The 14,942-nt window shown below is 37.1% G+C and overlaps 1 protein-coding gene across 4 annotated transcripts in view; it reads right to left on the bottom strand.

The window, feature by feature from the left end:
- ASB5 (ankyrin repeat and SOCS box containing 5) overlaps window positions 1-14,942 on the bottom strand; it is a 65,133-nt gene that overhangs the window by 20,847 nt on the left and 29,344 nt on the right. The window contains exon 1 of one of the 4 annotated variants that reach the window (XM_005606413.4): window positions 4,855-5,173. The exons of 2 other annotated variants lie outside the window; for them this stretch is intronic. In XM_005606413.4, the coding sequence (XP_005606470.1) occupies window positions 4,855-4,891 (37 nt within the window). In that variant the 5' untranslated portion in view covers window positions 4,892-5,173. Of the gene's footprint in view, window positions 1-987; window positions 1,944-4,854; window positions 5,174-14,942 lie in introns of those variants that run through there. One more of the 4 variants, XM_005606412.4, reaches the window with a different exon arrangement.

Genomic DNA, 14,942 nt, shown 5'->3' with positions numbered 1-14,942 from the left:
CCTGCATTGCCCTTGGACTGTAGGGACCCTGAGACTGTTACTGCTTCCCAGTATCTAGCACAATGCCTTGCACATAGTAAGCACTCAGTAAACACTTGTTGAATTGTTAAGTTGTCTTCTCTTCTCTGTAGCTAACCATTTTTTATCCATGCAAATTTGTCCTTAATCTTTATTGAAAATTGTATTGTTAAAAAGTAATTAAAAGGAAATGTGTGTTGGGGTGGGGGGCAAGAATCAGGTTGCTTTCTCAATCTTTTTAAAAAATGATAGTATTTTATCCTATTTAAAACTACACCTTTTATGTTTTTAAAATTTATAACAATTTATAAGCAATATTCTTCAGATTCCAACTATTACATAGTAAATACAACTTTTTTTGGAAGTAGGGGCCATTTTTACATCTAAATCTGCATTTCCAACCTTAAGTCTGTCACTGGCCATATTGGCGTTCTACTAAAATTTACACTTAGATTAATCTTTTTAAAAATTATTTACTTACATAGCTCCTCTTTGGTACTGTGCTCATTCTCCTTTCCACCTTTTATTTTTTTCTATTATTAAAATTAATAACTTGGTGCCAGAGCACTTTAAAGAAGTTGTTCTATTCATTTTCCCGCCTACATCATCCAACTACTTTCTGGTTCAGTTGAAATGATTCAAAATTTCTATATTTAATTGCTTGTAAACAGTCTTTTCCTGCTTGGTAGTGTCTTTCCTTGTTTCCATACCTACTCAGAAACACCTGCTGACACAGGGAGGTAAACAACCCAGAGACCAGGGTGTCATAAAAGTGAGTCCGCAGATGCATTTTCCATGCACCAAAAAGTGAAACTACAGTGCAGTCCTTTGCCATGCCATACATTCCCATTTCAGAATCTGCATTCTGGAAAGCACCCGCAGTTTAAAGTTAGTATTTGCAAAAACAGGTCAATATAGTTTATTTCAGGACACCAACACCAACAGATTTGCAATGGCTGCTATACTAACCTTGACTGGTCAGAATACCCCAGCTAGCTTTTCGTTTAGAAGAACAGTCTTCTACACTCACTAGCCTTCTTTTCGTGAGGATCTGCGTAATGCAGTTCCTTTCAACAGCAATATCTGCGGGCATGGTGCGGTTGATGTTTCTGCCTGCGACAACCAGGTGTCATAAATGCAAGCGCTCTAGCCAGAAAAAATGTCAGCGACTGGATTTCTAACTACCTTTTCCTTCCCTTCAACTTTTACAAAGATTCCTGTGTGCTAACTGGAGAATGGCCTCAACATTGAACTCTAACACTGGGAAACACTGGGAGTGGGGCTGGTAGGTGCGGCGTGGGTGTGGGGGATGGGCCAGAAATGCAGCAGCGTTTTCTATTTTTAAAGCAGAGACTCAGCTGCAGCCGGAAGTAATTAACGACTTGTGTGATACAGCAAGTAAAAATGTGTAAAATTGCTTCTCCTAGTCGGAAACAGAGTAGAAATAGCTCTACCTTTAAAATTGGAAAGCCTATTTGAATTAGCTACAAGGCTATGCAATGTAAAATTGCCCTTGATAAAAGCTACAGAGAGAACGTCGCAGCCAGAAAGCTCCGTAGTGATCAGTGACAAGTTAGCCTTTCTCCTCCATCCTCGGAAATAAATAGCATATGTGCATTAGGGTCAGCTGGTAGAGAGCTCATGTTTTCATCTTGTAAGGATCTAAGTTTAGAATTGGCTTCCTTACAAAATCACAGTCCTCTTATTTATATAGGCACAACTCACTATTGTGATTTTTCCGGAGGTCATTTCGAGACCAAAAGATGTCAGCAGTCAATTTAAGTACAGCTGAGATTTTTCACCCTAAAAGGCAGACAAAAGAGTAGCTGGAGAGATGAAAGGAAAAACCAAACCTGTGCCTGGTATTTGTTGTTGGCACGGAGGGTTGAACAAGGTGCGTCCTCCATGAGTGAGTCAAGAGCAGTGAGTGCCCCAGGATAGGACTCCAGGGATTAACTGAGCTGGTGATCATGTTACAGAGCATGAACAGAGGAGATCCGTCTTGATAAAAAATGATCACAGATTCTATTATGTATCTGTATTTTTCACTATTTTTTAGGCTCTACTTTCTATCGCTATATACAGAAGAAAACAATTATTGGGGTATTGCCTTCACATAACAAGCTGGGTATGTGAAAAAACATTTCATGAAAAAAAGGATTTCCCATGCACTCCCTATTAATATTTGCTGCCATATTACATTGCCAATATTTACCTCAACGTTCTCACTAATTAATGCCAAGAATATCTTTTCCTCACCTTGAATTCACTTCCAATCCCACCAACTATGTGACCTGGGCAAGGAGTTTAATGATACCTCAGTTTCCTTTTCTGTAATATGAGCTAAGATCAGATTGCTCTTTTGGGCTCGAACAGTTTTTGATTCAGGTTCTGTGACTCACATACAAAGGGCAGGTGGTATATGAGCTCTGGGCATATTAAGTTACTACAAAGGAGGCCAGACATTCCCAATAAAACTGGAGCATGGGGCCAGCTCAGCCGAGGCTATTTGTGTGTGGGGCACATTCCTAGGTGGTTGGAAAAGTCTGAAGTGTGGCCAGTGAGGGTCCTATTCAATCCAGTGTTTCTTCCTGTGCCAGTTGTCACTGACCACTGGCTTTTTGTCCCTAATTGGTACCCAGAGGGGGAGTGTGGTGATCTACACAAGCCACATAGTAAAAGTAAATACTATTTTTTGTTTTTAAAAGAAATTTCAATTTTAAGCTTTTGACTTTTCTCTGGTTATTGTAAAATAAGTATAGAATGCTTTATTATAAGAAATGGGACAATTTTTATTCTTAAAACAATTTTTGAGACCTGGTATTATGAGGACCTGTTCACATGTTTGTCTCCTCCACCAGGCTGTGCGCTCTGATTGGAGGGACTGAGGACATACATCTGTTATTTCACAGGTCTGCCACTGCACCTCAAATAGCGGGCATTCAAAAAAAAATTTACTTTGAAGAGTAATTTCAATATGGAATTCCCAAGAATACTTCAAAAGGGCTTTCTATAGTTCACGAGGGATAATAAACAAATTTCCAGAGCAGTGGGGAGAAAAACCATTGGCTTTGACTATAATCATATGCTTAGTTAACTGAGCTGTGTGCTGGCCTGAGGAAAACATATAATAATTCACATAAATAATCAGGTGGACTAAGGTGATAATAATTATGTCTTTCCAAAATTTTAAATGTATCAAAAGCATAAGCAATTTTTAAAAATGACTCCATGGAACTGAAGGAAATTGTTACAGCTAATCTACTAGAAAAAAAATAAGAAACAAAAGATTGAATGACTTGAGTATGCTCAACTTTATGATTTCATAAAAGAGAATGCACAGTGAAGTGAACGCATTTGGGACAGAATCATTTAAATGCTGTGTATCTATGATTATATAAATAAGAAAGCACTGTGAGATCTCTAGATGTATGGAAGAATCTAGCGTCTTCCCCAGTGTAAACACAAAAGTGGATTGGATAAACTGCAGGATATTGGGCTCTGGGAGTCGGCAGAGGTTTTAAAGCAAACCAGTACTAGATAAAACATTAAGGAGAACAATACAAATCAACTCTATAGAAGATAATGGGCTCTGAACTATTATGTCTCAGGAAAAGGCATCTAAGATACACTATGCATGGGAGATGGCATTCTATTACCACCTACAAAGGGTAAAATAAAATTTCAAACCTTGTAGGAAGGATATGGAAAATGAAATGGCAATTCTGTTCCCAAGAGCTATTCTATTCCCATTTTAACCCGTGTTACTGTGTCTGAAAACACAGGGACCTGTGTTAGGTCTGGTTATTCATCCCCAGTGTGAAAACGATGTTAAGGCTGGAAAAGTTTCAAAGAAGGACACTGGAAATCATCAAAGAGATGGAGGCACTTCTATAAGAGAGAAATCTTAATACTTTTAGATGCTTCAAAATGGAAAGTTGAAATCTAAGAGAGATTATGACAGAAATCTACATAATCATGCAAGGCACCATTAGGAGCGAAGAAACTTTTTCAAGGAATTCTGAAAAACTAGAAAGTTGGATCACTTTTTTACAGTTTTAAAAGCTAAATTTGGGACACAAATGTAAACTCTTTTTTTAGTTTGCACAGCCAATCACAAGCTTCAGGTGCTCATTGCTTCCAAAAGGTGGTATTTAGCTGAACTAATGAGTGAGTAATCCACAGATAAAGATTTTTGAGGGTATATTTCTGAGTTTAGGGACATAGGTCAGGAAGTTCCTGCACTGTCAGAAAAAGAAGATGAAGATGAAGAGACTCCTGCTTGTATCCCGGCTGGCACTTTACCCACTTACGACTATGGAATATCTCAAACATACATGGTATCTATCATCTAGTTTAACAGATATCAACTCATGGCTAGTCTCGTTTCATCTACAACCCACCCTTTTCTCTCCCCACCTCCATTTCTAGGATTATTTTGAAGCAAATCTCAATATATCATTTCACTCATAAATATTTCAGTTTGTGTCTCTAAAAGATGAGGACTCTTTGTAATCATAACTACAATATCAAAATCACACAAAAACAATAATTCCAATATATCAGCAAATACGGTTGGCAATTTTTATTTTCTAAAGAGCAGCTCAGTTCGTAAACTGCCTTCTATAATGACACCAAAATTGGTATGACACTTAAATACTTTCTCTTTAGGCAAAAGTCTGTAATCTCTCTATCTTCTAAATGTCTTTTAAAAAGTTTAACATTCCCATCTTCAAAAAAGAGTGTTTGTTTTCTCTACATTACCAAGGACTCATGAAGTATAAGATAAAATCTTCACCTTAAATCATCCCCAAAATACGCTAGACTCTCTTTTACCTGTGAGAGCCAAATTTCCACCCTTGAAAAGTCGCATCTGGAACAGGCCATTATTCAGTTCTTGGCGGCTGCCTTGTTGTGGGTTTCTTTAAGAGGCCACACACACAGGTAACTTCTAAGAGTCATCTCTGAGCCACATTCTTGCTCCGTTTTATTTTTCATTCTGTTTCATTTTAACATGAGTACCTAAATCTGTTGGCCTAGTGATGGGGAATGAGGGCAGCTGAGGTCTGAGGGCAAGTCTGACCTGAGTATGTTGGGAAAATAGAGTGATTGTTATCTAACAGTTAACTCTTGTTTCAAGGGTCATTCATGTCTTATATAAAGGTTGCTGGGAAACCTACAGTGACATCTTGTGGTCCATGGTAGCTCCTCTCTCAGTTGGAATTGAGTGGATAGGAAAGGCCACAGGGGTCTGAAAAATCACAATTAGAGAGAATATGGTTGGGATTATTACAAAACCACACACATCACAGCAGTGCCTAGACACTATGATGAAGGATATTTTATTAGCCTGCGTGTACAAGGTTTTGAGAATAAACTTTATAGAAGGAGATGTTTTCAATATTTCCAACTTTTGGGGGGTATGATCAAAAAAACTATAAGCATAATATAAAATCCAGTTAAATATAATCTGAAACAACATTGTATGCTTGCACAAAATATACTTTTATTGAAGATCCTGAAACAAGATGGTAAGGGGCTCCTATTGAGGAAAATGTACCTGTCCCCAGTGTCCAGGAAACTGAACAATGAAGAGTAAGTCTCCTTTAGCTGTTACTTAAAGGTGATTTCTACAATAATCAAATGTTTATTAATATCGAGAGCTAAAATCTCAAAATGTTTAAAATATCTTGTATAACATTATAGGAGATGTCCCTGAATTTGGAACATTTTAAACTCCACCGAATGATGTAAATATTTTTTTTAAAAGACACAAATAATCCCTATATGTAGAAAGAAAATAATAAAAGACAATTTTAATTCAAAACACCTAGTGCTTCAACCATGAGAGAACGAGCATAAACTCTAACTTCTAAAGTATGTTAATTTTCAGTTGCATAATGAATGAACAAAGTGCTGAAATGTCATTCATTCATTCATTCACTCCTTTATTCAATATTTATCAGGTGCCAACCAGGTGTTATGTCCTGAGGACATCAAGATGAAAAGAAAAGTCGCTGCCCACTGGACCTTAAACTCTAGAAGGCATTTTAGAATTGCATGGAGCTCCATTGCCATGGAAGCAACTTTGTACTTCTGGAATCAAAGGTTCTTAGAGTCACGACAAACTCAGAAATTCCCATAGCTAGTTTGCAATGATGCCTCCTAATTGTTAGAAATATCTGATCTGCCATAAAACATCTGATTTACATACAATTTTCACTCAAGTTAAGTAAATTGTAAGCAGTAAATAGTGATTCTCAATTCAGAGTACATGACGTTATCATAGACAGTATATTTCCCTTACTAAGATGCTTATGAAGCCCAAAACAATTTGTGGAAAACTAGGCAGTTGCTGTTATTCTTAATGTGGTGTCTTTGAAAGCATTGGGCTAGCGTGCACGCTGAAATTAACGGAAAGATAGCAAAATGAAAGATGCCGTTGTGAAAGAAAAAAATAAACAAGGAAAATCTTACCAAAGATATCAATTCTGTCTTTGAAAACAGGACTCAACATTTCTCCACACTTCTGCTGAACATACATTTAGAAGAAAGTACGTACTGCATCAAAAAAATCCTAATGTTGTTTTTTCATTTATTTTTTATCTTTTGCTAGGGAAGATTTGCCCTGAGCTAACATCTGTTGCCAATCTTCCTCTTTTTTGCTGAGGAAGATTCACCCTGAGCTAACGTGTGTGCTGATCTTCCTCTATTTTGTAAGTGAGCCACCACCACAGAATGGCCACTGACAAAGTGGCGTAGGTCCATGCCTGGGAACTGAACTTGGGCCACCAAAGCTGAGCGTGGCAAACTTAACCACTAGGCCACTGGGGCTGGCCACTAATTTTATTTTTTAACCACAATACCTACAAATAAAAGATTTTAGACTATTTTTATCAATCTCACTTGCATCAGCAATTTACCTACATTTGATTTAACAAATCTCAGTAGAACCACTTTCTCATAAAGCTACTTGTTCTGATATAGCCTAGCAGTTAGGAACTTTCACTCTGCAATCTAACTGCCAAAGCTGGGCCTGCATCCCAGGTCAGCCAAATACTAAACTTGTTACCCTGAGAAAGTTACTTGATTTCTTTGTGCCTCAATTTCCTTATCTGGAAAATGGGATAACAGTCCTACTTCACAGGATTTCTATGAGCAATTAAATGACATTAATACATAGATCAGAGCAATGCCTGGTACACAGTACTCCCTCAATTAATGTTAGTTTTTGTGGTGTTTTTCTTACTAGTGTACAATGGAGATATAAATGCATCATTCATGCTTTCTTCATTGAATCTTATCTCTCTATCTAGTAGTAAAATTAAAAAGAAAATTAAAAACTCACAACTCTCAAGCACTTCAGTTACTAGTAAACCCCACAAATATTCATAGTTCATTCTTTGCTCAGTGACTGTGGTGTAGGTAAAACAGTTCTCGGAAGCATGGAAGTCTGTCGAACATCCTTATCAACCGTCCCTAGGTTCTGGAAGGTTTTGCCAATAGTGATGAAGCCAGATAATTTGGACAGTCCCTAAGTGCCAGTTTGCTGGGTTGAATTCAATTCAACCCAAGTTGAATTTTACTTAAGTTTTTCCCCAAGTAAATGCCAGCTTAACAGACAAAGAACTGATGAAAATTCGTAAATGTGCAATAATGTACTATAATGTCTTATGCTGAAAATTCCTTGATAAATTTAAGGGTCATTACTCCAGGGCTTTCAAATGTTGATGTGGAAATGTGCATAAACCAAGCCATTACTTCATCATGCTGATTTTTCTCCCCAAATTTCCCTTGATTATGTTGATTTTCATTCATTTCCAGTACCATCACCCTTGAATCAAAGACCAAGCGACTGTATGTTACTGTGCTTAATAGTTACTAACTGTTCCCCCTATGTCCAGTCTGGCCATCGTCCAATCCATTCTCTCCTTATTGATTAAGTAATATGTCTGCAATTTGTTTCAAAATAATCCCAGGGTAATTTTTGCAGGTTTCATTGTGTGCTTCTGCAAAAGCAGGGTTGTATCTCCTAATAGGATATTATCTTTCTGCTCAATTTATGGGCCAGGATGTTATCTAAACTAGGAAACCTTATTATAATAGATTTCTTAGATAGCTGATTCCTCATGCTAGGTTTGGTTTGCTGAAATCTTATTTAAGATTTCTGCAGCTATATTCATGAGAGAGATTGGCCTATAATTTTCCTTTCTTCCACTGACCTTTTCGAGTTTTGGTAATGTAACAGTTAAATTTCAATCACTCAGCATGTTCTAGAATGAGGAATTTATTATACCAATTATACCTTCCACAATTGCGGGTTCAGAAGTCTCTTCGAGTCTGCTGTCTTTGCAGGTATGTTGGGCTTGAAGTTACCGTAGGCTGTGTGGCTGACAGTGGGCAATGAAGGCTGAATGTGAAGTGGGAGAGAGCAAAGAGGTACTGGACCCTGTGAGGGGAACCTGGGATGGTATTTGCCTATCACCATCTCCAACCTGAATGATGTAGGTGACCCGAGGAGAAGCTGGCGTCCTTCACCACAGAACTGAGCGGGGGACTCAGAGAAGTCGAAGGGGAGCAAGCTGGTGGGGGCTGAACTCCCTGTAGATGAGCAGGGCGGTGTGCAAGCAGCCACAGCGCTAGTACCTACACCAACATTCAGAGTGTAAAATGGCAGCTCCTCCACTCTGCCACCCAAATCTTATACAAATTTTCTTCTGGACATTCCCAACCAAGAACAACACTGGAAAGGAAATTATGGGAAGCAATTCCTGCATAACTAAGTTGACACAGTATAAAGCCACCATGGGTAGCAGGGTGCTACGTGAAATGAGTTGGGGACTAGTCCCTCACTTTCTCTGCTGTCGTGTTCACCCATTAGAAATATTTCTATCTAAAATGATTAGTAGAAGCCACTAGTAAAGTTATCTGCTGTTGGAGGTTTTCTTGAGGAAGTTTTAAAACTAGTGATTATATCTATATTAGTGATTTTAGGACTATTTAGGTTTTCCATGTCTTCCAAAACTCAGCTCGGATAAGTTGTATTTTTAGAAAATTGTCCATTTCTTCCAAATATTCAAAATTATTGGCATTAAGCTGTTACATAATAACCACTTACTCTAAAAATATCAGCAACATCTGCTATTATGTTCTCTTTTTGATGCCAGCTCTTGTTTATTTGCACCTTTGTTTTGACAGAGTTATACTAATCCTGGCAGTTTTTCAACAGACCATCTTTCAGCTTTGTTTATTATGTTACTTTATTAATTTCTGCTTGCAGCTTTGTTACTTTCCTCCTTCAGTCTGTGGAAGTTGATTGTGTTGTTCTTTTCATAATTTTTATTTCTTGACCTATGAGTTAAAGATATTTTCTTAATTTCCAAACATATGAGTTTTTTCCAATTACATTTGGTTAATGATTTCTACATTAATTTTACTCAGGGCAATGGGTATGTTCTATATCAGATGTCAGCAAACTGTTTCATGGGCCGAATTTAGCCGATCATCCATTTTGTTCTGCTTTGGGTTTTTTTGGTGAGGAAGATTGTCCCAGAGCTAACATCTGTGCCAATCTTCGTCTATTTTGTATGAAAGACACTGCCACAGCATGGCTTGATCGCCTGGTATCCAAACCTGCGAACCCTGGGCTTCTGAAGCAGAGCACACAAACTTAAACACTATGCCACCAGGCCAGCACCTTGACCACCTGTTTTGGTAAATAAAGTTTCATTGGAACAGAGCCAAATCCATTCATTTCTATATCATCTATTTTTGCCTTTACACTGCAGCTGCAGGGTTGAGACCATATGGCACTCAGAGAACAAAACACTTACTCTCTGACCGTTCACAGTAAAAGCTTGCCAACCTCTGGTCTATGTAATACTAATCATTTGAAATGTATTGAGCATGCTTTATGGCCCTGTGCATACTGAATTTTTGTAAATGTTCAAAATGTACATGAAAAGAATATGGATGTAGAATTCCATATGTCAATTAGATCTTTTTAATTTCTTCTATATGTTTATATAGTCAGAAATTTTTGTCTGCTTGACCTATCGATTACTAAGAGAATTCTATTAAAATTTTTCTCTCCACTTGTAGTGATCTCAATATTTCAATTTTATATTTTGAAGTAATTTTATTGGGTGGATACACAGAATTGTTAGAGCTTCTTAGTAAATTCAACCTTTTATCATTATATAGTGGCACTTAAGGAATGGTTTTGGCCTTAAAGTCTTACTTATCTCTTATTAATATAGTGACAGCACTTTCAAATAATATCTCCCTTGGGCACTTCTTTCCTGATCCTTTTATTTTCAACTTTTCTGAATCCTTACGTTTTAGATGGATTATTTAAAAAAATATATTGCTGGATATTACGAAAATGCAATCTGAAAATTGTTATCAGTAAACGAGAGAACTCAGTCTATAGTTATTTAAATTACTGATATATTTAGATTTAGATACTGATGTATTTAGATTTAGATATATTTTTCCGATGTTATTTTTGTACTTTGTATTTTTCCCATCTTTTCTATGTTTTTTTTGTTCCCTTTCTTCAGTTTAGATTTGATTAATTTTATAATTCCATTTTCCCCTCTTCTTCTCCTAAAGTCATATATTGTATTTGTTTTTTTAACACTGTCTGTGCCTAAAATTTTATTCAGACTTGATCTTGTCTGCAAAGATTAGGAAAGGATTGAAAGTGACATCTTTCTAGTATAAGTTTGGAGTGACACATGCCTTATACACCAAAGCACAAATTCCTTGTTGTATGGGGCGTGGCCTGTGAACCACATTTGCATCCACAGCTACTTATATGGATAGCACAAAATACAAAAACTGCGTCTTGTTATCTGCCAATTATCACTCTATTACTATATATGAATTAAATCTGGATCCGCTCTTTAGAAACAAGACCCCACATCCAGTGCAGAAAGAAAGTCTTCCTCTAAAAATGTCTCTTCTTTGATAAATCTCAATTTTATCCCATTACCCAGTGACAACAGCCAAACTGTGAACAGTCGCCTCGGTTAAAATGACTCACGCCTCACGTTAGCCACCACCCTTCTTAAAACTTGTCCTTCGAACCTGGCTTTTCAGGAGTTTCCAGATCACTTTAATCATTCATCAGTTCAGTAGCAGGAAGCAACGAGACACATGATGCAAACTATGCAAACATAATAAAACACACAAAAATCCCCCCAAATTGACCTTGGTATAAAATTAGTAACGGTTCTGTTACAGACACGATGAACACAATTCATGGGCCAGGATACAATAAGGAGAAAGGAAGAAGGAGGTTGTTAAATCAGATTTTTCTGAGACAAGCTATTGATAAGTTGAAAAAAACTCCCATCTCATCTTTAAAAAGAAGAACTTTCCAGAGCATCTATCAGGAATGTGCAATCCATGTATCTGAGATGTACAGAGTGGATTGTGAAAGATCGGATAGTTTAAGCCAGTGTCACAGCACCAGACGTGACCACAGAATGCAGGTGTTAGCAACCCATGCCACAGTGCAGTCCCTTCTTTAGTGAGTTTAGGCACTGTGGGCCGTGTTCTGATAACAAGGCTGAAACATCAACTACATCATTGACGATACGAGGCATGCTCAATAAAAACAAAAAGCACTTGTAGAAGCCAGCTCCTTCAGTAAATAGAATGTCCATATGTACGCACAGCTAAAAGTGCTGGAGTTATTAAAAAAAAAACTCAGCTGACATGTCAGGAATAGTAAGGAACTTCCTTAAAATGGTAAAGATTATCTACAAAAACAAAGAAACGAAAACCTTCAGAAAACATACTTAATGGGAAAATGTTGAAAGCTTGCCCACTGAATCGAAAAACAAAAATGGACAGTCATGATCACCACTCTATTTAACATTATACTGATGATTTTAACCCATAGAATAAAGGAAGACGAAGAAATAAAAAATAGTATAGCAGTTAGAAAGGAAGAAACAAAACTGGTATTATTTACAAATAATAAGATTTTCTACCTAAACCACCCCACAGAACCTACAGATTCTTATTAGAATTAATAGAAGAGTTTAACAAGGTTGCTGGTTATAAAATTAATATAGAAAAATTAGTTGTATTTCTCTATGCATACAATGTACACGTGGAAAGTGGAAAAAATGAACAAGATATGCTATTTATGGTAGCATAAAACAATTCAGTACCTAGGAATAAATTCAGCAAAAATGTGTAAGAGCTCCTCAGGGGATAATAATAAGACATTACTGAAAGACATTAAACAAAACCTACATAAATGGGAAAATAAATCATGTTTATTCATGGGAAGGCCAAGTATTGCGAAGATGTGAATTCTCCCTCAAATAAATGATTGATATGTTAAATGAATTCCAACAAAAAACCCAAGAGGTGTTTTGTGAACCATAGAAGTTTCTTCTAAAATTGATAGATGGAATTTCAAATCACTGAGAATAGCCAACACTACTGAGAAAATGGAGCAGAGTGGGAGTGCTTCTCTATCAGGTATCAAGACATATTCTAAAGCTGTAGGAATCAATGTAATGTAGTTTAGGTCTGGAGAAATGTAACCAATAAGAAACCCCATAAACAGACACTTGCATGAATAGACACATGATATTTGATGCACGAATAGATAGAAGGGACACTGCACTGACTGTAGATTATAGAATGTGTGACTGACATTCCACTAAATGGGGTGACTATAATTGACTATCCACCTAGAAAAAAATGGACTTAAAACCACTCAAAACCCTATTCCAAGTGAATAATTTGAAAGGAAAGCTTTAAGAAGAGAATACAGAAAAATACTTTCATTATCTCGAAGTACAGGAGGATTTTTTTAAAAAAAATCACACAAAAAGTAATAACATAAATGGGAAAGATTTACTAACTTGAGTGTTTTTAAATTAAAAGCTCTGTTCACCAAAAGAAAAACGATGAAAAGTAAAAGCCGAATCACAGAAGATATTTGTAAGCAGTTCTTTTAAGTTTTTTTCATTTTCTATCTAATTGTTAAAATATACAAATAACATCTAAAAATCAATGAAAAAAGGGCAGATGACCCAATAGAATAGATGGTAAAATATTTGGCAGGCACATTACAAAAGAGGATGTACAGATAGCCAATAAACATAGGAAGATGACATTATTAGGGAAATGAAAGTTAAACCATCAGATATGCCTACATGACCACCAGATTGGCAAAAATTAAGAAAACCAACAATATCAAATATTAGCCACAATGGCAAGCACCACAAATTCTCATACACTGCCGGTTTCACTATAGGTACAACCACGTTGGAAAACAGTGTGACACTATCTAAAAACTGAAGATATATAGGCTGCATAACCTGGCAATTCTACTCCCAGAGCTCTATAAACTTATTTGTACTAGATGTTTACAGCAGTATCATTCACAAATGCCCTAAATTGAGAATGAAATTTACGCTATTGAAAATGAATGAATTCCAGATACAAAGAAGGAAATCTTTTTTATTATGCTGTTCAGTGGGAAAAGTAAGTCATGAAAGACTATTTAGAGAGTGATTCAATGTATGTAAAATTTAAAAACAAGCTAAACCAAACCTTATCCATTTGGAATGTATTCACAGGAGAGAAAGTATAAAGGAAGGCAAGGAAATGATTAATGTAAAAGTTAGTCATCTTCTCTTTGGGGAGAGCCAGAGGATGTTGTGCTCAGGAAGGGGTGCCAGAAAGTCTTCTGGGTTCCAAGAACATTCTATTTCTTGTCTTGGATGATGGTTAAATGGGTTTCTGCTTTACTGTCTTTTATTAAATTCTATAAATGAGTTCTGTTCACTTTTTCCCGATGTGGTTTATTTTATGATTAAGAAAATACTAATTAACAAAAAGAGCCCAGCCAAAAAGATTTTAAAATAGAGGAGAAAATTAACAGAAAATATAACACCCCAATAAGAGAAGAAGAAGCCCTTGGCTCCTCTTACTCTGAGGTCCTTTATTCTAAGCTGCTGTATTTGGGGCTGCCTGCTCACCTCGACTGCCTAAGCATGCTGAATATCTGCTTTGTGACTGAGGGTGGTAAGACATTTTAGATAGTTTCCCATTTGTGCAGAGGAGTTACTGTTCACCTCTGTGGAACCAACAGAGCACCCAAGGTGACCTGGGACTTTCTCTGAGTACCGGAAGTGGGCACAGTGGGGAGGATGAGAAAATATGTGGATGGAACAGTACAACAGCCAAGAGCCAACAGTGTGCTTCAAGTAACCTTGGGTGATCCTTGAAGCGAGTAAGAGAAAATCTGTCTGAAAGACTGCAGGGACTGTTCTAAATAATTGTCATTATACGTTATTTGGTGACTCACGACAGTTGTTCTGAGCAGTTCAATTGAATACACTCTCTATGTTTTGGAATAGGGCAGGTAAGGTCATAGGGGTAATACATTCACGAAAAGTAACTTGGTTCTCTGTGCTAAAAGCTTCTCTGGTATAAAAATGATTCACTAATAGTCAAAATAACATGAAAGATTCATAGCATTTCAGAGCTAAAAGTAGACTTAGATATCACCTACTTTAGTGATTTATAAATGGCTTCAAAGGGCTCTTGAGTTCAACAGAACTACCTTGGGGTGTACCAGCCAAGCACGGGGCTCTGTCTTCAGACAGTGCAGCCTCCACTCTACCACCTTTCCAGATTGAGCTTCTGGATCACCACACACACACAAGAAGGTCCACGGCTTAAAAAAAAAGATTCAAAATCTACTGATCTTGCTAACTCCTTCATTTTGCAGATAAAGAAACTGAAGTTGAGAGAGGGCGGTTGGTGCCCTCAAAGTCAACCAGAGGTTACCAGCAAAGCATGACTGGGACCGACACTGCCTGCTTCCTACCTGTGCTCCTTCCAAGGTACGATGTTGTGCCTAACGCCACAGGAAGACAAATCCGAAC

This window comes from Equus caballus, chromosome 27, assembly GCF_041296265.1.
Source record: "Equus caballus isolate H_3958 breed thoroughbred chromosome 27, TB-T2T, whole genome shotgun sequence".
Taxonomy (NCBI): Eukaryota; Metazoa; Chordata; class Mammalia; order Perissodactyla; family Equidae; genus Equus; species Equus caballus.
Note: the sequence above shows the minus strand (reverse complement) of the source record. Positions and strands in the feature narration are given on the sequence as shown.